Source organism: Salmo salar, chromosome ssa03 (assembly GCF_905237065.1).
Source record: "Salmo salar chromosome ssa03, Ssal_v3.1, whole genome shotgun sequence".
Classification (NCBI taxonomy): Eukaryota; Metazoa; Chordata; class Actinopteri; order Salmoniformes; family Salmonidae; genus Salmo; species Salmo salar.
The window spans coordinates 44,293,898-44,317,524 of record NC_059444.1 but is presented as its reverse complement, the minus strand read 5'-3'; the positions used below and the strand labels follow the sequence as shown (position 1 = coordinate 44,317,524).

General features: G+C 43.8%; 1 protein-coding gene across 1 annotated transcript; it reads left to right on the top strand.

Annotated features, from left to right (window-relative positions):
• Window positions 1–559: 559 nt before the first annotated feature.
• capn10 (calpain 10) lies at window positions 560–23,618 on the top strand. Its single transcript, XM_014192043.2, has 14 exons — window positions 560–648; window positions 10,227–10,356; window positions 13,132–13,253; window positions 14,941–15,072; window positions 17,093–17,289; window positions 17,491–17,723; window positions 17,990–18,131; window positions 18,812–18,978; window positions 19,159–19,421; window positions 19,532–19,734; window positions 19,967–20,222; window positions 20,533–20,732; window positions 20,862–20,907; window positions 22,483–23,618. Exons 2-14 carry the CDS (start codon window positions 10,338–10,340, stop codon window positions 22,510–22,512), a joined length of 2,010 nt encoding a protein of 669 aa, XP_014047518.1. The 5' UTR covers window positions 560–648; window positions 10,227–10,337; the 3' UTR covers window positions 22,513–23,618.
• The last annotated feature ends 9 nt before the right edge of the window (window positions 23,619–23,627 follow it).

Here is a 23,627-nt window from a genome sequence, read left to right as displayed (position 1 = left end):
TTCATCTGATATCATTTGCCTTTCTTCCTTTATCTTTTATTCTGAACTCTTTGATTGACCCATGTTTTCTGGTAGAGGGTGTTAGAGTAATTTACTTTGGTGTGAGCAAGCAGTCATTGGTCTCTGTTGAGCATGTCTTGTCTAGGGCACTTAGACAGGTTCCTTCAGTGAAGCCCTAAAGAAGACACAAAAACAAAAGGACAAGTCCAAATCAGATTCAGAATACAAATCAGAATGAAATATCCTGTTTAGGGCAGCAGCCGGATTGTGTGCAAACACATATTAAGAAACAGGAGAGGGCATTGATCTCAAGATCATTAAGCACTTAACTGTGATTGCTCCTGTAATTCGGTTTGGATAAGAGCGTCTGCTAAACGTTGGCTACATATTATTCGAAGTAGCCTACAGCAGTAACCCTCTTAACCTCAACCTGTTTTCTTATATCTAAACTTCCATCCAAGCAAGCCAAAGTTGTTATATCATGTGATGTGATGCCTGCCCATTCCAGATAAACCTTATGTAATGCAATGTATAGCCACGGGGTGGCACCATAATACCCAAAACTCGCAAACTGGAAGGATTCGCATTATGAATGGGCAGCTTGCTGTCACTGTCCTTCCGGTAGAGATTTGGCAGGACTATATTCAGGTATTTACCTGCTACGTTTCTTTGCAGTTTTCTCAATTGTATTTATGCACTCTTATGGAAACAATATGTGATTTCAGCGTTTCAAGTAGCTTTTATCATTGTCTAATAGCGATGTAATAACGTAGTTAGCTAACATGCCTAGTTTACTAACGTTAGCTAGCTAGCTGGTTTGCTAACGCTAACTAACTAACGTTAGCTAGCTAGCCATCATCCACATTATTTTAAAAACGCTGACTGCAGTGCATAGAACGATGCACGACTTTGGCAAGTAGCTAGCTAGATCTCTCACTCTGAGGCTGGGCTCTTTAATGACTAGTCTGATACGCGTGCCATTGTGTTTGTTCTCTATTGTTTCTGCATGGGATTACCTCTATAGCTAGCCTACTACCAAAGATGTTTATAAGCACCCCAAGATAGACCAGAGCCTGTCGTTTCCCATGGAAGCAGATGAATCATAGTAGTGGGCAGAGCCAAGCGTGAGCTAGTGAGATCCTATTGGCGCGTTCTATCACTTATTTGCATATATCCGTTAGGGAACGCCTCACTTGTGAAAAGCGTGCAAACTTAAACCTTACACTCCTTCTAAACAACGCAATAAAAAAAGAACTAAACTTTGGCAAAGTGCCAAGTCTATAAAACGTAGTGCACTGCGTTGGTAACATATTTGTAGTTTTGGGAAAAATATTGAGATGTTTCATCGGTGAGAATTTGCAGAATATCGGCCAGTTTCACCTAGTTCTATCCTCTTCCAATACCCGCGACTGGACTGCCTCCCACTACCATATTCGGTGGTTAGAAAACGGTCTAAACGATGGTTCATCTTTATAGCCCCTGTGACGCGTCTCGGTTACCCCCTTTGTCTGTGCTTGCGCTCCTAAACAACGCAATTTTTTGAAACTTTGGAAAGTGGTAAAGTCTACATATCGCAGCCCACTCTGCTTGTTACACATTCTAGTTTTGGTCATGTAAAACTATGTGGCCACTGGGCTTCCGCCCGTCACCGTATTTGGTATTGAGTGGAAACGCCAACTGAATGCGTCACATTTAATACATCCGGTAAATATCTGTCTCTTTGTTCTGCGTTACCACTGTTCTCCTGAGACAAACCATGCCGTTGATATACGTGCGTGCGTACACGTGTGATTTTTGGAGTAGCAGCGGGATTGCCAGGTCTAGCAATAATTTATGACGCATGACAACCCAACCCGCTCACAAGGCTTGAAAACTAGTACCCCATTTTTACGCAGCAGGTCGAGTTGGCACGTTTCCAAAGGTGTCTCTATAATGACAATCTATGTAAATACAACTGGTAAAATTTCTCTAACTTTAAATTGTTCTCTGCTTATCTCCCTTTCTTATTGGTTTACACCAAATTATTTAATATGAACTATAGAAGTGAAAAACCGAAAAGTCCCAACATTTTGCTATTTGTCTTTTATTTAATACAAAATGTAAATGAATGTGTGGCTGCAGGCAGCCTGATGTCCCAGTCATCCATCCCTGTGGAGCAAGATGGAAAGGGAAGAGCGACAGGAGATCCATCATGAGTCCAGTACATCAAGAGTTGTATTCTACTATCAATCAATCAATCAATCAATCACAGCTATTATCATTTTATTTGACTGACCGCAAGTCAGTTAAAAAAAAATCATATTTTCAATGACGGCCTAGGAACAGTGGGTTAACTGCCTTGTTCAGGGGCAGAATGACAGATTTTTACCTTGTCAGATCTGGGTTTCGATCTTGCAACTTTTCGGTTACTAGTCCAAAGCTCTAACCACTAGGCTACCCTGCCACCCCTGACTATTTAATAGTCAGTAAGTGAGTTAATTGGCTCCTCTCTGTCCTCACCTCCGCTGTGCTCCGCACTGCTGCACGCCGCTCTCTCTCTCCTCTGACTTCAACTTTCTAGCCAATGTTAGTTAGCTAGCTTGCTACAAACAGGGCTCAAGACTAACTTTTTTCATCACCGTCCCAGAATTGTCCTGAAGTGCAATTTAAATTGTCCCAAACTGAAGATAAACTTCCCAAATTCAAATAAGTGTTTGTTTTTTTAATATACCAACATGGGTCTACTCTATAACATATAGGTCATTCATAGTGATTTAAAAGGCTAATAAGAGTAGCCTACTACTAAAATAAATAAATGGAATTGTCAACTGAGCCAGAAATTCACTTAAAATTGCCTCTAAAATGGCCAACAATAATATCTACATATGTTGTGCATAAATATACATAATAGAGGTCGACCGATTATGATTCTTCAACGCCGATACCGATTATTGGAGGACCAAAAAAGCAGATTTAAAAAAACAAATTGTAAAACATATGTTTTACTTTTTTTAAATTTGTAATAATCAAATCAAATTTATTTATATAGCCCTTCGTACATCAGCTGATATCTCAAAGTGCTGTACAGAAACCCAGCCTAAAACCCCAAACAGCAAGCAATGCATGTGAAAGAAGCACGGTGGCTAGGAAAAACTCCCTAGGAAAAACTCCCTAGAAAGGCCAAAAACCTAGGAAGAAACCTAGAGAGGAACCAAGCTATGAGGGGTGGCCAGTCCTCTTCTGGCTGTGCAGGGTGGATATTATAACAGAACATGGTCAAGATGTTAAAATGTTCATAAATGACCAGCATGGTCAAATAATAATAATCATAGTAGTTGTCGAGGGTGCAACAAGCACGTCCGGTGAACAGGTCAGGGTTCCATAGCCGCAGGCAGAACAGTTGAAACTGGAGCAGCAGCACGGCCAGGTGGACTGGGGACAGCAAGGAGTCATCATACCAGGTAGTCCTGAGGCATGGTCCTAGGGCTCAGGTCCTCCGAGAGAAAGACAGAAAGAGAGAAAGAGAGAATTAGAGAGAGCATATTTAAATTCACACAGGACACCGGATAAGACAAGATAAATACTCCAGATGTAACAGACTGACCCTAGCCCCCCGACACATAAACTACTGCAGCATAAATACTGGAGGCTGAGACGGGAGGGATCAGAAGACACTGTGGCCCCATCCGATGATACCCCCGGACAGGGCCAAACAGGCAGGATATAACCCCACCCACTTTGCCGTCCTAAGACAAGGCCGAGTATAGCCCACAACGACCTCCGCCATGGCACAACCCAAGGGGGGGCGCCAACCCAGACAGGAAGACCACGTCAGTGACTCAACCCACTCAAGTGACGCACCCCTCCCATGGACGGCATGGAAGAACACCAGTAAGCCAGTGACTCAGCCCCTGTAATAGGGTTAGAGGCAGAGAATCCCAGTGGAAAGAGGGGAACCGGCAAGGCAGAGACAGCAAGGGCGGTTCGTTGCTCCAGCCTTTCCGTTCACCTTCACACTCCTGGGCCAGACTATACTTAATCATAGGACCTACTGAAGAGATAAGTCTTCAGTAAAGACTTAAAGGTTGAGACTGAGTCTGCGTCTCTCACATTGGTAGGCAGACCATTCCATAAAAATGGAGCTCTATAGGAGAAAGCCCTACCTCCAGCCGTTTGCTTAGAAATTCTAAGGACAATTAGGAGGCCTGCGTCTTGTGACCGTAGCGTACGTGTAGGTATGTACGGCAGGACCAAATCGGAAAGATAGGTAGGAGCAAGCCCATGTAATGCTTTGTAGGTTAGCAGTAAAACCTTGAAATCAGCCCTTGCCTTAACAGGAAGCCAGTGTAGGGAGGCTAGCACTGGAGTAATATGATCAAATTTTTTGGTTCTAGTCAGGATTCTAGCAGCCGTATTTAGCACTAACTGAAGTTTGTTTAGTGCTTTACCGGGTAGCCGGAAAGTAGAGCATTGCAGTAGTCCAGCCTAGAAGTAACAAAAGCATGGAGTAATTTTTAATTTTTCGGCGTCATTTTTGTACAGAAAGTTTCTGATTTTTGCAATGTTACGTAGATGGAAAAAAGCTGTCCTTGAAACAGTCTTGATATGTTCTTCAAAAGAGAGATCAGGGTCCAGAGTAACGCCGAGGTCCTTCACAGTTTTATTTGAGACGACTGTACAACCATCCAGATTAATTGTCAGATTCAACAGAAGATCTCTTTGTTTCTTGGGACCTAGAACAAGCATCTCTGTTTTGTCCGAGTTTAAAAGTAGAAAGTTTGCAGCCATCCACTTCTTTATGTCTGAAACACAGGCTTCTAGCGAGGGCAATTTTGGGGCTTCACCATGTTTCATTGAAATGTACAGCTGTGTGTCATCCGCATAGCAGTGAAATTTAACATTATGTTTTCGAATGACATCCCCAAGAGGTAAAATATTTAGTGAAAACAATAGTGGTCCTAAAACGGAACCTTGAGGAACACCGAAATTTACAATTGATTTGTCAGAGGACAAACCATTCACAGAGACAAACTGCTATCTTTCCGACAGATAAGATCTAAACCAGGCCAGAACTTGTCCATGTAGACCAATTTGGGTTTCCAATCTCTCCAAAAGAATGTGGTGATCGATGGTATCAAAAGCGGCACTAAGATCTAGGAGCACGAGGACAGATGCAGAGCCTCGGTCTGACGTCATTAAAAGGTCATTTACCACCTTCACAAGTGCAGTCTCAGTGCTATGATGGGGTCTAAAACCAGACTGAAGCGTTTCGTATACATTGTTTGTCTTCAGGAAGGCAGTGAGTTGCTGTGCAACAGCTTTTTCAAAATTTTTTGAGAGGAATGGAAGATTCGATATAGGCCGATAGTTTTTTATAATTTCTGGATCAAGATTCGGCTTTTTCAAGAGAGGCTTTATTACTGCCACTTTTAGTGAGCTTGGTACACATCCGGTGGATAGAGAGCCGTTTATTATGTTCAACATAGGAGGGCCAAGCACAGGAAGCAGCTCTTTCAGTAGTTTAGTTGGAATAGGGTCCAGTATGCAGCTTGAGGGTTTGGAGGCCATGATTATTTTCATCATTGTGTCAAGAGATATAGTACTAAAACACTTTAGTATCTCCCTTGATCCTAGGTCCTGGCAGAGTTGTGTAGACTCAGGACAATGGAGCTTTGGAGGAATACCCAGATTTAAAGAGGAGTCTGTAATTTGCTTTCTAATGATCATGATCTTTTCCTCAAAGAAGTTCATAAATGTATTACTGCTGAAGTGAAAGCCATCCTCCATTTGCGAAGGCTGCTTTTTAGTTAGCTTTGCGACAGTATCAAAAAGAAATTTCGGATTGTTCTTATTTTCCTCAATTAAGTTGGAAAAATAGGATGATCGAGCAGCAGTGAGGGCTCTTCGATACTGCACGGTACTGTCTTTCCAAGCTAGTCGGAAGACTTCCAGTTTGGTGTGGCGCCATTTCCGTTCCAATTTTCTGGAAGCTTGCTTCAGAGCTCGTGTATTTTCTGTATACCAGGGAGCTAGTTTCTTATGACAGATGTTTTTAGTTTTTAGGGGTGCAACTGCATCTAGGGTATTGCTGAAGGTTAAATTGAGTTCCTCGGTTAGGTGGTTAACTGATTTTTGTCCTCTGACGTCCTTGGGTAGGCAGAGGGAGTCTGGAAGGGCGTCAAGGAATCTTTGGGTTGTCTGAGAATTTATAGCACGACTTTTAATGCTCCTTGGTTGGGGTCTGAGCAGATTATTTGTTGCGATTGCAAACGTAATAAAATGGTGGTCCGATAGTCCAGGATTATGAGGAAAAACATTAAGATCCACAACATTTATTCCAATGAGACAAAACTAATGACAATTACAACAATACTGAATGAACACTTATTTTAACTTAATATAATACATCAATAAAATCAATTTAGCCTCAAATAAATAATGAAACATGTTCAATTTGGTTTAAATAATGCAAAACAAAGTGTTGGAGAAGAAAGTAAAAGTGCTATATGTGCCATGTAAAAAAGCTAAGGTTTAAGTTCCTTGATCAGAACATGGGAACTTATGAAAGCTGGTGGTTCCTTTTAACATGAGTCTTCAATATTCCCAGGTAAATTTTAGGTTGTAGTTATTTTAGGAATTATAGGACTATTTCTCTCTATACGATTTGTATTTCATATACCTTTGACTATTGGATGTTCTTATAGGCACTTTAGTATTGCCAGTGTAACAGTATAGCTTCCGTCCCTCTCCTCGCTCCTACCTGGGCTCGAACCAGGAACACATCGACAACAGCCACCCTCGAAGCAGCGTTATCCATGTAGAGGAAGGGGAAAAACTACTCCAAGTCTCAGAGCGAGTGACGTTTGAAACGCAATTAGCGTGCACCCCGCTAACTAGCTAGCCATTTCACATCGGTTATACCAGCCTCATCTTGGGAGTTGATAGGCTTGAAGGGGTGGGTATAATTTGTGTAACGTTCCAACAGGAATCTGTTCCAATAAACATAAAGTAAAAGGTTGCCAACCAACAACACATACAAAGTAGCAACGCATACAAACCTAGCTGCCGAATAGGCCTCAACTCACCACGTAGCTTATTCTTAATGTTTTGTCCAACCAGAGTGAGGACAGACATTTTTCGGAATAAACATGATGAGTGAAAAACACAATGAAATAGACCACTCACTACCCGGTATCTTATTCTGCCGCTATACAACTTTGTATGCATTGTTTTTTGGCAACCTTGTTATTTACGAAGTTTTTGGAATAGATTCCTGTTGGAACGTTACACAAATTATACCCACCCGGCTTGAAGTCATAAACAGCGCAATGCTTGAAGCACAGCGAAGGGCTGCTGGCAAAACGCACGAAAGTGCTGTTTTGAATGAATGCTTACGAGCGTGCTGGTGCCTACCACCGCTCAGTCAGACTGCTCTATCAAATCATAGACTTAATTATAATATAATAAACACACAAATACAAGCCTTAGGTCATTAATATGGTCAAATCCGGAAACTATCGTCCCGAAAACAAACGTTTTTCCTTTCAGTGAAATACGGAACCGTTCCGTATTTTATCTAACGGGTGGCATCCCTAAGTCTAAATATTCCTGTTACATTGCACAACCTTCAATGTTATGTCATAATTACGTAAAATTCTGGCAAATTAGTTCGCAACGAGCCAGGCGGCCCAAACTGTTGCATATACCCTGACTCTGCGTGCAATGAATGCCAGAGATGTGACACAATTTCATGTTAGCAGGCAATATTAACTAAATATGCAGGTTTAAAAATATATACTTGTGTATTGATTTTAAAGAAAGGCATTGATGTTTATGGTTAGGTACATTGGTGCAACGACAGTGCTTTTTTCGCAAATGCGCTTGTTAAAGCAACACCCGTTTGTCGAAGTAGGCTGTGATTCAATGAGAAATTAACAGGCACCGCATCGATTATATGCAACGCAGGACACGTTAGATAAACTAGTAATATCATCAACCATGTCTAGTGATTATGTTCAAATTGATAGTTTTTTATAAGATAAGTTTAATGCTAGCTAGCAACTTACCTTGGCTTCTTGCTGCCCTCACGTAACAGGTAGTCAGCCTGCCATGCAGGCTCCTCGTGGAGTGCAATGTAAGGCAGGTGGTTAGAGCGTTGGACTAGTAACTGAAGGTTGCAAAAACGAATCCCCCCTGAACAAGGCAGTTAACCCCCGTTCCTAGGCCGTCATTGAAAATAAGAATGTGTTCTTAATCTGACTTGCCTAGTTAAATAAAGGTGTAAAAAAAAAAAACGATTACCGATTGTTATGAAAACTTGAAATCGGCCCTAACTAATTGACCATTCCGATTAATCGGTTCACCTCTAATACATAAATAATTAGTCTACATGTAAAAGTGTAGCCTAGGTTATTTAAGCAATAAGGCCAGAGGGGGTATATGTATATGGCCAATATACGACGGCTAAGGCTGTTGTTAAGCACGACGCAACACGGAGTGCCTGGACACAGCCCTTAGCCGCGGTATATTGGCCATATACAGTGCCTTCGGAAAGTATTCAGACCCCTTGATTTTTCCCCACATTTTGTTACGTTACAGCCTTATTCTAAAATGGTTTAAATTAAATTAAATCCTCAGTAATCTACACACAATACCTACACACAATACCGAATACGGATCTGGGGACCCATGCCAAATCTTTTCAGTCTCCTGAGAGGGAAAATGTTTTTGTTGTGCCCTCTTCACGACTGTCTTGGTGTGTTTGGACCATGTTAGTTTGTTGGTGATGTGGACACCAAGGTACTTGAAACTCTTGACCCGCTCCACTACAGCCCTGTTGTTGTTAATGGGGGCCTGTTCGGCCCTCCCTTTCCTGCAGTCCACAATCAGCTTCTTTGTCTTGCTCACATTGAGGGAGTGGTTGTTGTCCTGGCACCACACTGCCAGATCTTTGAGCTCCTCCCTATAGGCTGCCTCATCATTTTCATTGATCAGGCCTACCACCGTTGTGTCATCAGCAAACTTAATGATGGTGTTTGAGTCATGCTTGGCCACACAGTCGTAGGTGAACAGGGAGTACAGGAGAGGACTAAGCACGCACCCTTGAGGGGCCCCTGTGTTGAGGATCAGCGTGGCAGATGTGTTGTTGCTTACCCTTACCACTTGGGGCGGCCCATCAGGAAGTCCAGGATCCAGTTGCAGAGGCAGATATTTAGTCCCAGGGTCCTTAGCTTAATGATGAGCTTTGTGGGAACTATGGTGTTGAACGCTGAGCTGTAGTCAATGAACAGCATTCTCACATAGGTGTTCCTTTTGTCCAGGTGGGAAAGGGCAGTGTGGAGTGCGATTTGAGATTGCGTCATCTGTGGATCTTTTGGGGCGGTATGCGAATTAGAGTGGGTCTAGGGTTTCCGGGATGATGGTGTTGATGGGAGCCATGACCAGCCTTTCAAAGCACTTCATGGCTACCGACGTGAGTGCTACAGGGCGGTAATCATTTAGGCAGGTTACCTTCGCTTTCTTTGGCACTGGGATTATGGTGGTCTGCTTGAAACATGTAGGTATTATACACCCGGTCAAAGCTTTTATAACTAACCCAATAATGACCACAGCCTGCCGTTTCCAATGGGAGCAAATTAATCATAGTGGGCAGAACCAGCAAGGAGGTCGGCAGAGACAAGCACGTTCTAGCATATATTTGCATATTTCCATTAGGGAACGCCTAGTCTGTGAAGTGCGCTTGTGCAATAACTCAATTTGCCCTTGCGCTCCTAAACAACTACTTATATTTTTACTTTGGCAAAGGGTAAAGTCTACAAAACTTAGTCCACTCTGTTCAGAACAGTTCTAGTTTTGGAAACAGAAAACTGTATTGAGCTCAAATGTTTAATCGATGAGAAAATTTGCCGAATGTCGTCCAAAATCTATCTCATTCCATCTTCCCCCACTACCGGCCACTGGGCTTCCTCTCACCACCATAAGGGTTACATTAAATACATAAAACGCTCCATCGGCGTATTCTGTGTAGACCCCTTTAGCCTATGGCCATAACCAATGAAAAGGGGAATCACTATAGGATATGGTAATTCAAGAGTACAGGCGCATGGTTTAAATAGAGCAATGGTGAATCTATCTGATAGTCTATATTTACATCACAGCCCATCTGTTTATCTGGCTGTTTGTTTTGATATGCAAATGCTGGCTACCAATTTATCTTGCCATTACAGTCTGTTCTGATTATTTTGTAGGAAACCTAATGCTGTATTTTCAAGAATGGTGGGGTCATGAAAAACCCAGCTCCTTGGTTGTAGAGGAGAAGTAGTGCATCGTGGGTGATTCCCGGACAAGACAGGGAGGCGATGGAGGAAGATGAGCGGGGTAAGTTTGAGGCTGACATTCTCTTTTTAGTAAACAACTGTTGGTAACTTGACATTATGTTGCCCCTATACCTGTGTACTGCTGTTATTAGCCTATGTATTTATTTCGCTTTACTGCTATGTTGAAGGCTCAATTACAGTTGAAGTCGGAAGTTTACATACACCTTAGCCAAATACGTTTAAACTCAGATTCACAATTCCTGACATTTAATCCTAGTAAAAATTCCCTGTCTTAGGTCAGTTAGGATCACCACTTTATTTTAAGAATGTGAAATGTCAGAATAACAGTAGGGAGAATGATTTATTTCAGCTTTTATTTCTTTCATCACATTCCCAGTGGGTCAGAAGTTTACATACACTCAATTTGTATTTGGTAGCGTAGCCTTCAAATTGTTTAACTTGGGTCAAACGTTTTGGGTAGCCTTCCACAAGCTTCCCACAATAAGTTGGGTGAATTTTGGCCCATTCGTCCTGACAGAGCTGACAGGCCTCCTTGCTCGCACACGCTTTTTCAGTTCTGCCCACAAATGTTCTATCGGATTGAGGTCAGGGATTTGTGATGGCAACTCCAATACCTTGACGTTGTTGTCCTTAAGCCATTTTGCCACAACTTTGGAAGTATGCTTGGGGTCATTGTCCATTTGGAAGACCCATTTGCAATCAAGCTTTAACTTTCTGACTGATGTCTTGATGTTGCTTCAATATATCCACATAATTTTCCTCCCTCATGATGCCATCTATTTTGTGAAGTGCACCAGTCCCTCCTGCTGCAAAGCACCCCCACAACATGATGCTGCCACCCCCGTGCTTCACGGTTGGGATGGTATTCTTCGGCTTGCAAGCCTCCCCCTTTTTCTTCCAAACATAACGATGGTCATTATGGCCAAACAGTTCTATTTTTGTTTCACTGGACCAGAGGACATTTCTCCAAAAAGTACAATCTTTGTCCCCATGTGCAGTTGCAAACCGTAGTCTGGCTTTTTTATGGAGGTTTTGGAGCAGTGACTTCTTCCTTGCTGAGCGGCCTTTCAGGTTATGTCAATATAGGACTCATTTTACTGTGGATATAGATTCTTTTGTACCTGTTTCCTCCAGCATCTTCACAAGGTCCTTTGCTGTTGTTCTGGGATTGATTTGCACTTTTCGCACCAAAGTACGTTCATCTCTAGGAGACAGAATGCATCTCCTTCCTGAGCGGTATGATGGCTGCGTAGTCCCATGGTGTTTATACTTGCGTACTATTGTTTGTACAGATGAACGTGGTACCTTCAGGCGTTTGGAAATTGATCCCAAGGATTGAGCAGACTTGTGGAGGTCTACAAATTTCTTTCTGAGGTCTTGGCTGATTTCTTTTGATTTTCCCGTGATGTCAAGCAAATTTTCCAAGCCGTATAAAGGCACAGTCAACTTGGTGTTTGTAAACTTCTGACCCACTGGAATTGTGATACAGTGAATTATAAGTGAAATAATCTGTCTGTAAACAATTGTTGGAAAAAAGTACTTGTGTCATGCACAAAGTAGATGTCCTAATCGACTTGCCAAAACTATAGTTTGTTAACTTCTTATGGATCCCTTCGTGCGCCAATCCCTTTAGCGGGATCGATTTGACAACACCCAGTGAAATTGCAGTGCGCCAAATTCAAAAACAGAAATACTCATAATAAGAATTCATAAAGCATACAAGTGTTATACATCGGTTTAAAGATGAACTTCTTGTTAATCCAGCTGCAGTGTCAGATTTCAAAAAAGCTTTACGGCGAAAGCAGAACATGCGATTATCTGAGGACAGCGCCCAGCATACCAACACATGAAAATCAGATTTCAACCAGGCAGGTGCTACACAAAGGTCAGAAATAATGATATAATTCATGCCTTTGAAGATCTTCTTCTGTTGGCACTCCAAAATATCCCATAAACATCACAAATGGTCCTTTTGTTCGATAAATAGCTTTTTTATATCCCCAAAATTTCCATTTATTTGGCGCGTTTGATTCAGGAAAACACCGGTTCCAACTCGCCCAACATGCCTACAAAGTATCTGATAAGTTACCTGTAAACTTTGTCCAAACATTTCAAACAACTTTCCTAATCCAACTTTAGGTATTTTAAAACGTAAATAATCGATAAAATGTATGACGGAATATACTGTGTTCAATAGCGGATAAAATGAAAGTGGAGCGAGTTCCAGGTCGTGCGCCCCAAACAAAAAAGTACACTTGGCTTGACTCTCAGAAAGTAAAGGGCTACTTCTTCATTTCTCAAAGGAAAAACATCAACCAATTTCTAAAGACTGTTGACATCTAGTGGAAGCCATAGGAACTGCAAGCATATTTCTATTAAAAAGGGATTGCCATAGAAAACTAATTGAGAAACAGATTGAGCTCAAATTTTGTTTTCCCTGGATGGATTGTGCTCGGGGTTTTGCCTGCCAAATCAGTTCTGCTATACTCACAGATATTATTCAAACAGTTTTAGAAACTTCAGAGTGTTTTCTATCCAAATCTACTAATAATATGCATATCCTAGCTTCTGGACCAGAGTAGCAGGCAGTTTATTTTGGGCACGCTTTTCATCCGGATGTGAAAATACTGTCCCCTAGCCCAAAGAGGTTTTAACAAGAAATTGGTTGAAAAACGCGATTTAATGACTCCAACCGAAGTGTATGTAAACTTCCCACTTCAACTGTATATGTTGCAGGAAATTACATTTTATAAAATAGAATTGAATATCCCTTCTAGTGTTGATAACATGCTCCTCCATCTCATCACTGTTTTAGCTGTAGAATACAAGGGTCTGTTTGAGGACCCTGCCTTCATCTGTGAGGACTCCTCCCTGTTCTCAGACTACTCCACCCCTATCGCCAGGTTCCAGGATGACATCACATGGCTCCGGCCACAGGTGAGACCCGGGCCTACAACTTATCCAATCAGAATTGGCCTTAGGTCACTCATAATATAATATACAGTGCCTTCTGAAAGTTTTCAGACCCCTTGACTTAAAAAAATGTTGCTATTTTACAGCCTTATTCTGAAAATGATTAAATAGTTTTTTCCCCCTCATCAATATACATACAATACCCCATATATTTACTGATTTATAAAAAAACTGGAATCACATTTAAATAAGTATTCTAACCCTTTACTCAGTACTTTGTTGAAGCACCTTTGGCAATGATTACAGCATCGACTTTTCTTGGGTATGACACAACAAGCTTGGCACACCTGTATTTGGGGAGTTTCTTCCATTCTTCTCTGCAGATCTTCTCAAGCTCAGTCAGGTTGGATGGGGAGCATTGCTGCACAGCTATTTTCAGATCTCTCCAGAGATGTTTGATCGGGTTCAAGTCCAGGCTCTGGCTGGGCCACTCAAGAACATTCAGAGACTTGTCCCGAAGCCACTCCTGCGTTGTCTTGGCTGTGTGCTTAGGGTCGTTGTCCTATTGGAAGGCGAACATTCGCCCCAGTCTGAGGTCCTGAGTGCTCTGGAGCAAGGATCTCTCTGTACTTTGCTCAGTTCATCTTTGCCTTAATCCTGACTAGTCACCCAGTCCCTGCCACTGAAAAACATCCCCACAGCATGATGCTGCCACCACCATGCTTCACCGTAGGGATGGTGCCAGGTTTCCTCCAGACGTGACGCTTGGCATTCAGGACAAAGAGTTCAATCTTGGTTTTATCAGACCAGAGAATCTTGTTTCTCATGGTCTGAGAGTATAGGTGCCTATTGGCAAACTCCAAGTGGGCTGTCATGTGCCTTTTACTGAGGACTGGCTTCTGTCTGGCCACTGTACCATAAAGGCCTGATTGATGGAGTGCTGCAGAGATGGTTGTCCTTCTGGAAGTTTCTCCCATCTCCACAGAGGAACTCTAGAGCTCTGTCAGAGTGACCATCACGTTCTTGGTCATCTCCCTGACCAAGGCCCTTCTCCCCTGATTGCTCAGTTTGGCTGGGCGGCCAGCTCTAGGAAGAGTCTTGGTGGTTCCAAACTTCTTCCATTTAAGAATGATGGAGGCCACTGTGTTCTTGGGGGCCTTCAATGCTGCAGACATTTTTTTTGTACACTTCCCCAGGTCTGTGCCTCAAAAGAATCCTGTCTTGGAGCTCTACGGACAATTCCTTCAACATCATGGCTTGGTTTTTGCTCTGACAAGCACTGTCAACTGTGGGACTTTTATATAGACAGGTGTGTGCCTTTCCAAATCATGTCCAATCAATTGAATTTACCACAGGTGGACTCCAATCAAGTTGTACAAACATCTCAAGAATGGTCAATGGAAGCAGGATGAACCTGAGCTCAAAGTCTCATAGCAAAGGGGCTGAATACTTATGTAAATAAGGTATTTCTGTTTTTTATTTGTAATAAATTTGCCAAAATTTATAAAAACCTTTTGTTCACTTTGTCGTTAGTGAAAAGGGTTCTGAGTACTTTCCCGAAGACACTGTATAAGCGATTTATATTATATGTTCCTTTTCCTCAACACCTTGTGAACACTTGCTCACATAATGGAAGCAAGCATGTCCAATCTGCTCACAATGATTCTGTGTGTCTGTTAATGGTGACATATTTCTTTCTCTGTCCCTCCAGGAGATCTGCCCGTCTCCTGCACTCTTCCCTGACAACACCAATGACGGCCATGCAAAGCAAGGCCTCCTGGGAGACTGCTGGTTCCTCTGTGCCTGCACAATCTTACTGAAGTACCAGCATTTGATGAACAAGGTAAAGCTCCACAAATTTGTAATGTATATGTTACTGACCGGCTCGATTCGGTCTTATGTAGCAAAATTTGAAATGGTGTTTTTAACATTGGATAAAAGTAGAGACTCAGAGCTAGAACATTGTATATCATACACTACAGTTGAGGAACAATGGGAAAGTAGTTCTGCTTTGAAAGTTGATAAACTTGTAACCCCACTTTTGAGAAAATGGCCCTTGAATGTTTTGGTACCTACTGGAGAGCTCTTTTTGTCTGCACCCAATCAGCATCGTTCACACCCTTTTAAGCTTTAGCCCCACATGTGAGGCTATGTACTAAACAACCAAAGATTTCAAAACTAAAGGCTGGTTTATACTATGGGTGTGTTCGTACATTTTATCTGGAGTGCCAGAGTGTGCTCTGGGTGTTCGTAAATTCAGAGCGTTTCGCTCACGGAGTGTCCAGAACGCTCTGGCCGAGGAGTAGGGTTGATCTGAACGTTCTGTCCTAACAACAGCAGTCAACAGCTAATGTTGGCTAGCTTGCTAGCTACTTACAGACACAAATGAGCAAACAGCTCACTCTGACCATTATACTCGCACTAGCAGAGCTGTTTAGGCTGTTTTCATGTTATCCAGAGTGTTGGTGAATGCAACTGTGCTGCTGGCAAAAATTTAATTATGCTTTTTTGCCAACGTTTACTGACACCGGCCATATTCAATGGGTGTTGAGCGTTTGTAAATTCGTCAGTTATTCTGCTCTCTGGCACAGTCAGGCACAGTCAGACGAGGTTGCTCTGAAATCAGAGTAGATAGCCAGAGCGAATTTACCAGCTACATCAATCGACGGTTGTTGCAGTGACATCATACAGATTCTATTGGAATAGTTACTTGCATAGCGGAGTCTTTTGTTTAGACATGTAGCTAGCTAGCTAAACAGTGAACCATAATCCCAAGTCATAACGTTACTTCCCTGCATGAATCTGCAGGTAGCTAACCAGGTTCAATGTTAGCTAGCTAACATTAGGCTATATCTAGCAATGCAAATGGCTCAGAGATACAAATAATATTACTACACAGATCATACATGTAATGTTAGCTAACTAGCCAACCTGCTAACATTAGCTAGCTAGCTAACACTACACTTTAACTTGAAATTAAAACAACTTTCTGACAAAATTTGAAACGTGTAATATCTGAAAATGTAGCTAGCTAGACTCTCTTACCCGTATACATGGATGGACTCTTCTCCCTCTCTGTCACGGATGCCATGGTTGCCCTTAGCTTGAAGATGTAATCCGGAGCCTGCTGTGTTCTCTTTTTGACTCCGTCTGCTTATTTGCAATCAAACGGCTGTATTTTCTCCATCTTCTTAGCTATCATACTCCAATTCCACTGATTTCAAAACTTGGTCATCCAGAAAGTGGAGAACAACACTTATGCAGTTCTACTACATGATATCTTCCAAAAAATCTGCGTTAGAAAGGATTACCTACACATACCGACCAGCTCATTTTATAGACAGAAGCATGCTACATGGCAGACCAATCCAAACTCATCTCTTGGCATGTCCAGCCCACTCATTATCTCAGCCAATCATGGCTAGCGGGAAATTTCCTGTCTCTTTCCATGGCTAAACCAACTAGGCTCGTAATTTAACAAAAGTTTTTGTATTCACAGATTGCATACATTTGTTATTAAGGCACATGAAAGTTCAGATGTTTCAGAAGGCATTTCTGCCAAAAAACACATTTTGATAAAAATAAAAAAAGGTTACGTTCAAATGGCGCTCCTGTGAAGCAGCGACATATGTCTAGTTTCCTGAAACGAGTCACATATGTTATTGCATTGAAGTATTTTGTTGCTTTTAAGGTTTTGCTGTGAACAGTAAAACTACAACTGTAGGTTACTACCACAAATTCAAGTCTTACAGCAAATACACTATGCTTCTGCCACTGACCTAGTCCATTAAGTACTTGGTGACTTTTATCAATACCAAAATACTGTGAAAAACCCAGTGCCCTGTACCCTTTCTGTCCCCCAGGTGATACCCCCTGCCCAGCCCCAGTGGGGGGAGAGGGGGTACCGGGGCTCCTTCCTCTTCCGTCTCTGGCAGCATGGCTGCTGGACAGAGGTAACCATTGACGACCGGCTGCCCTGCCTCAGCGGAAAGCTCTGCTTCTCGCGCTGCCAATCCCCCACTGCTTTTTGGGTTGCTCTGCTGGAGAAGGCCTACGCCAAGTGAGTGACAGGTGGAAGTGACCTCAAAAAAATTACTAACAGCGTTTCTGCATCTAGTCATTAATATTGGGTCTCCAAATATTCTATTCCAATCACATACCATTCCATACTAATCCATTCCATACCATACAATACTGTAGTTCCGTTTTGTGACATTCTCTGATACACCCATGTTGTCTCCTGTCCCTACTCCTCCCCCAGGCTGCAGGGGTCATATGAGCGCCTATGGGCAGGGCAGGTCTCTGAGGCACTGGTAGACCTGACAGGGGGGCTGGCGGAGCGCTGGAGCCTGGGGGATTGTGGGACAGAGGAGGACCAGGGTCGGGGATCATCTGACAGTGACTGGGTCAGGAGGAGGAGGCTGGATCTGGACCTGCTGCATGCGGTCAGAGAGGGCTGTTCAGTCAGCTGCTCTGTACACAGTGCCCCCGGAGGTGAGGAGGAAAAATGACTGGTCTGGGAATAGTCTGCTGTTTTCGCATTTTAAACACAAAAATAGCTCTGGGCTGTGCAGACCATTGTTCTCCAATGGAAAAGGAATGCAGTTTTCTAAGAATCTTACTGAAAGCCTTCCATTGAAATCTTGTGACTGACCTTTCAAAGTAAGGTACTGGCACACCCCCAACAAGTCTGCTAATAGGCCAGTAGCTAAAATATTGTTTAGGGCTATATTTACCCCAAGTGCCCCCTTACACCCTAGGTGCCAGTGAGTTGGGGCAGTTCCATGCCCTGAGTGTGATGGAGTGGGTGGACGTGAGGACGGTGGAACGGGGAGGAGTACGTCTAATCAGGATCAGAAACCCCTGGGGCAGGCGCTGCTGGGAGGGAGCATGGAGAGAGAGGTAGGGTGTGTGTGTGTTAGAGCTGTACTACCCGAGCCCGCACAGCTGAGGTCCCAGCGGTAGTGTTCTCCCCTCTCCCACCAGACACCCCCTCCCCTTCTGCTTTTCTGCCTGTGTGTGCGCCGTTGCTGTGACTTCTGTTGCGCAGACAGCTTCTCCCACTCTCATTTGCAGCAGAATTTAGTGGGAAATGTGTAGCTAGAATCCTTTACCGATTTAAAGTCACTGGAAGGGTCTGAAAAAACTCACTAGATATAATTACAAAGGCTCTAAGTTGGCAACACTGCAGAACTACAAGCAGAGCAGAGCCATGCACACAGCGTATGCTGCGCAGGGAGCGAGGAACAGACAGAAGAACAGCTAATTGGGTACTAATTATGTTATTTTGGGCAGGGCTGGGCCTTAAATTTGGCAGAAGCAATCGGCCTGGGTAGGGCCTGAACACCACTGGCATGAGTAGGGCTTAAAATTCATGCCCGTGCAGGGCTCGCCCCCGTGTGTGTGTGTGTGTGTGTGTGTGTGTGTGTGTGTGTGTGTGTGTGTGTGTGTGTGTGTGTGTGTGTGTGTGTGTGTGTGTGTGTGTGTGTGTTCTTTTGTGTCATTTTGAGCCTGGATCCATCTATAATTATTTTCTTAAGAACCTCTGTCTCAGTAATAAATTGGCCACTCTCACCTGGCAGTGGAGAAGGCTGGAACTCTTTGGACCCGGCCTGTACTCTGAACTTGCTGGGCCGGGCCCAGGAGGCAGAGTTCTGGGTGGACGAGACTGAATTCCTGTTGCAGTTTGATGATGTCACAGTGGGGTATCCTATCAATGAGGAGGGACACCTGCAGAGCATCTATTCTGGTATACTCACTCAATACTTCCTCATTTATACAAGCATTAGACAACATTTAATAGTTTTGAATGTATGAGAAAGTCTAACGATCTTTGGTTTGGGGTTGAACTATCCCTTCATAAAAGGAAAGCTAAGCAAAGCCAGTGCTGTTGTGATTGTGTGATTCACAGCCCCTATCTGTCCAATAGGAGAGCTGCTGACTCACAGCCACCAGACGGGCGATCGCTGGGTCAAAGGTCACTCAGCAGGTGGTTGCCGTAACAACAGTAGCTTTGGCAGCAACCCTCAGTTCTGGCTGCGGGTGTTTGAGAGGGGAGAGGTGCTGGTGTCTCTGCTACAGCACAGAAGGTATAGCAGGAACACAGGACATCACTACACACAGTCACCAGGAGAGGGCAGCAGCACCACACAACACCAGCACTACCAGGCCATCGCTTTGCACATGTGGAAGGTTGGTACTGCACTGTAGCCTTGTAGCTGATAAATGTTAAAATAAGAGTGTGTGTGTGTGTGTGTGTGTGCACATGCAATGCATACATATGTCTGTCTGTCAATCCCCAGGTAGAGAAGAAGTGTTTGAACCTGTCTGGGACTCTGAACAGCCCTCCCTGTGCCTCCACACACTGCCACGCCTACGAGCGTGAGGTGGTGCTACACACACACCTGGACCCTGGCTTCCACCTGCTCATCCCCAGTACCTTCCTCCAGGGGGGTGAGGGGAGCTTCCTGCTCAGGGTCTTCTCCTCTTCCCCCACCTCACTCAGGTCAGTGGGACTAACATTTACATTTTAGTCATTTAGCAGAAGACTGTGACCATAAAGAGATGGGTCAAATGGGGAGCCAGGACCAAATACGGATAGGATGAATCAAAATGTATCAGAAGTTTTGCTTTTCATACATCAAAAGTGGTTTATATATCATGCCATTTGTTTTGTAGATCATGTTATCTTACAAGTCTAGGAAACTGGATCTATATGTTCCCCCATCCTCCTGCAGTGCTGTGAAGACCCCGGGGCCCTCTTTGCCGTTGGTAACAGAGGGGGAGTGGGAGACAAACTACTTACGGGGCGCATGGGTCACAGGGTCATCGGCCGGGGGGAGCAGGAACTTCCCGTCTCACTGGCAGAATCCCAGGTTCCCAGTCACCATGGGTGACAACTTAGCGGGGTCAACAGGGCTCAATGTTAGGGTCACCCTCCACCAGAACTGCCCTGACACTGACCTCCAGGCCATCGGCTTTCACCTGTACAAGGTGAGCTGAGTTGTATTCATTAGGGAATACTCTAGCAAAAAGTTTTGCAATGTAAAAAACAAAATGAGTTTATTATTGAAGAAGTCCAAGCAGTCCCTCCTTGTTTTAGTCCATTTTCTTCTGTTTGGTGCCTAATAAAATATGACCCTGGTTTATCAACAGTATGTGGTTAGCCTATCTAAAAGATGTCCTTAATGTAGAATCTATGGTTTAGCCTGTTGATATGCTGTTTTAATCCTCCTTAAAAATGTGTCTATATGAAGATGATTATGTTGTGACTAGTTACATGTGAACCTCTCTGTGTATCCAGGCTCCAGTGGGACAGGAGCAGGCCGTGTCGACAGTACCCAGGGAGGAGGAACCGGTGGCCAGCTGCATTCCTCACTGCTACACCCAGGCTGTCAGTCTGGCCTGCTGCCTTCCTCCAGGGGCCTATGTCATAGTGCCCTCCACCTACCAGCCTGACTCCCCAGGCCAGTTCACCCTCACTGTGGCTCGCAAAATACACAGGTAGACCTGGTTCTCTTCCACTCCCTACCCTCTTAATACCTTCTCCTAGGCCCTATGCCCTTGTGATTGTGTTAATTTTTTATTTTATTTTGGGGGATAATATGATGGTGTGTTGTACTTGTGTTTCAGGAGAGTGGTGAAGAGTCAGGAAAGTCTGGGGAGAGCCATTCAAGAGGTGAGTGAGTGTGGGGCTATGTGTACAAGACCTATACTTTGCAACAAACACACTTCCTAAACCAATTTAGTGTACCATAGTGCACAAACACTTTTCAACTGTGTTGAATGGCAGTATTTAATCAATGTCTGTTAGTGGTGCTCGGGTCAGTTGTGTGTTCCCCGCACCCGCCCGCAATTGCGATGTGATAAAGTGAACATCTGAGGCCCGCACCCGACCCTAACCCGCTAATATAGAAAATGTGCTGTAGGCTACATTCAGAGACCCTAACCCGCTAATATAGAAAATGTGCTGTAGGCTACATTCAGAGACCCTAACCCGCTAATATAGAAAATGCGCTGTAGGCTACATTCAGAGACCCTAACCCGCTAATATAGAAAATGTGCTGTAGGCTACATTCAGAGACCCTAACCCGCTAATATAGAAAATGCGCTGTAGGCTACATTCAGAGACCCTAACCCGCTAATATAGAAAATGCGCTGTAGGCTACATTCAGAGACCCTAACCCGCTAATATAGAAAATGCGCTGTAGGCTACATTCAGAGACCCTAACCCGCTAATATAGAAAATGTGCCGTAGGCTACATTCAGAGACGGCGGAACGATGTTTTGACAGGGGGTGCAGGATTTATTTTGCCTGATTTGAAATGTTTCTGTTTTTAATTTACTACATTTTGGTAGGCTATTTGTTATTCAACTATAACTAGATACATGCAGCTTCTCTTCTGTAATTATTGCCCTAGAAGAGTAAATAAACACATTGCTCACCAGAATAATCTATAGAATCTAAAGTTCTCTGTCATCTCTGCTTCTTTCGCAGAGCAAAATGTCCAAATGACATCAGTTTGACCGGTTGTAGGGAAATGGAAATCTATGAAAACAACCCAACATGTTTCTGATGAGATTTCAGTTCGAGTTGGGTGCATATTTTATGTGGTTGAAATACTATCAGATTTTGTGATGCAGATAAAGATAGATATCATCTGTAGAGGTGGTAACTGCGCATTCTCTCAAGATGCTGAAAGAAAGTAATCATATTTCTCCACTCCTGTTCCCCAGTCAAAATTTTGTTGCAAGAAATGCTTAGTTCTGCAGGAGTTAAGTGAGGCTATGTGAGAGGTTCTAGACCTACAGTCAGTGCCCAGTCAGTTTCCATTTAACCCATCTGAACAGTAGGCTATAGTTCCCTTGACGTGCCGTAGGCCTATATGAAGTCCCCATCTTGTGACTGCACTTCACAATCATCCCACATCACACTGCTATCATCCTCTTTTACCACGTCACCAAGTCTTTCCCAAACATACCCTTCTCTTTATTTTCAACTCTCCATTTTGCAGATTTTCTCTTATTGAATTAAACTCAGACGTTTCCTTTTTGCGCGTTCCCAAAGGCATTTGGCGATTGGCGTGTTGGCTATTTTGCGAGTGTGCAGTTCGGCTCTAAAGCATATTATAACATACTAATACCAGATAACCTCCAATAATTAAAGAAAAACCTCAATCTAGCCTGTAGATATAAATTGCACAAAAATGATACATTTATGGATTTTATAAGGTCTCTCTCTCTCTGGCGACAGGTCTCTCACATATCTGTGATGCGTAGTTAGCTCTGGGAGCTGTACTGCCGCTCTGCTGACGTGGGCTCACATCACTTCGGCCCTTGGCCACAGATGAAAGGAGCGGGTCTCCCCCCTCCTCCCCATGCCGAACACTGTGTGTGTTTGTGTGCGCACGCACAGCCTGGGCTCAGGGCCTTTATCCCCAGCCTGGCGAGGCTCAGGGAGCCGATCGGCATCTCTTCTTTCTGTCTCTCTCTCTCCCTTTCTCTCTCTCCCGGCTGCGATTAGCACATCACAGGTTGTCGTTGGGCCAGGCGCTAATGGGAGCTGACGGGGCTGGCCGGTGTAAACAAACAGCCGCCATTGAAGAGGCCCGCTCACTATGCTCACTCGCTGGCCCGTTGGCCTGGGACAAAGGGCCCACTCATGGAGCTCCTTGCTGGAGCAGAGAGGGCAGAAGCAAGGGGTCGGACCTCACCACACTGCAGTGCACCCACCCAGCCTCAGACCCAAACCCCAGGGCTGCCTGTGACTGAACTTTGCCTTCATCCATGCCCCCAGAGTAGGTAGAAGTTTCCCCTAACCATTGATATTTTGTCATCCCCTTAATGTTTGAGTTTAGGATTATGGGTATGGTGAATGTGATTATAAATATGTGGCTAAGGACAGCTTTAACATCAAGCCCTTGCCCTCCGACCAAAAACAGAGTAGCCCCCTCACCCCACAACCCCCACACCTGAGACTCTCCTGCAGCCCCCATCCCTATCACCCTTAGAACTGGACCTGACCCGGACTGCTGTTTGAAGTGGCTGCATGATGAACAGATGAGGCTGAGGGGGAAGTACAGGGGGCGATATGGGCCGAGGCGGCACTACTTAGGCAACAGATTCTTTGGAAGAAGCCGCCAGTGTTTTGGCTCTGCACGCAGTGGCTGAAAAGGCAGGGTGTGTGTATGTTTGTTTGTGTTTGTGTGTTGCTGGTGGGGTAACTTGGGTACCACTGCCACTCCAACTGTTGACTGATGACAATGGTTTTATTATCTGAGAGTATTACTGTGTTATTGTACTTTTGTTTTCAGTGTGTTTGTGTGTTTAATTATACAGAAGATGCAGGTGCTGATGGAACTATAATAAAGTTGTTTCCTGCAAACCACACTTCAGCTG

Coding starts and splice junctions, on each gene's coding strand:
- capn10 (XM_014192043.2), top strand. Junction 17,724..17,989: donor TGTACACAGTGCCCCCGGAG/GTGAGGAGGAAA, acceptor CTTACACCCTAG/GTGCCAGTGAGTTGGGGCAG. Junction 20,908..22,482: donor TGGGGAGAGCCATTCAAGAG/GTGAGTGAGTGT, acceptor CTCTGGCGACAG/GTCTCTCACATATCTGTGAT.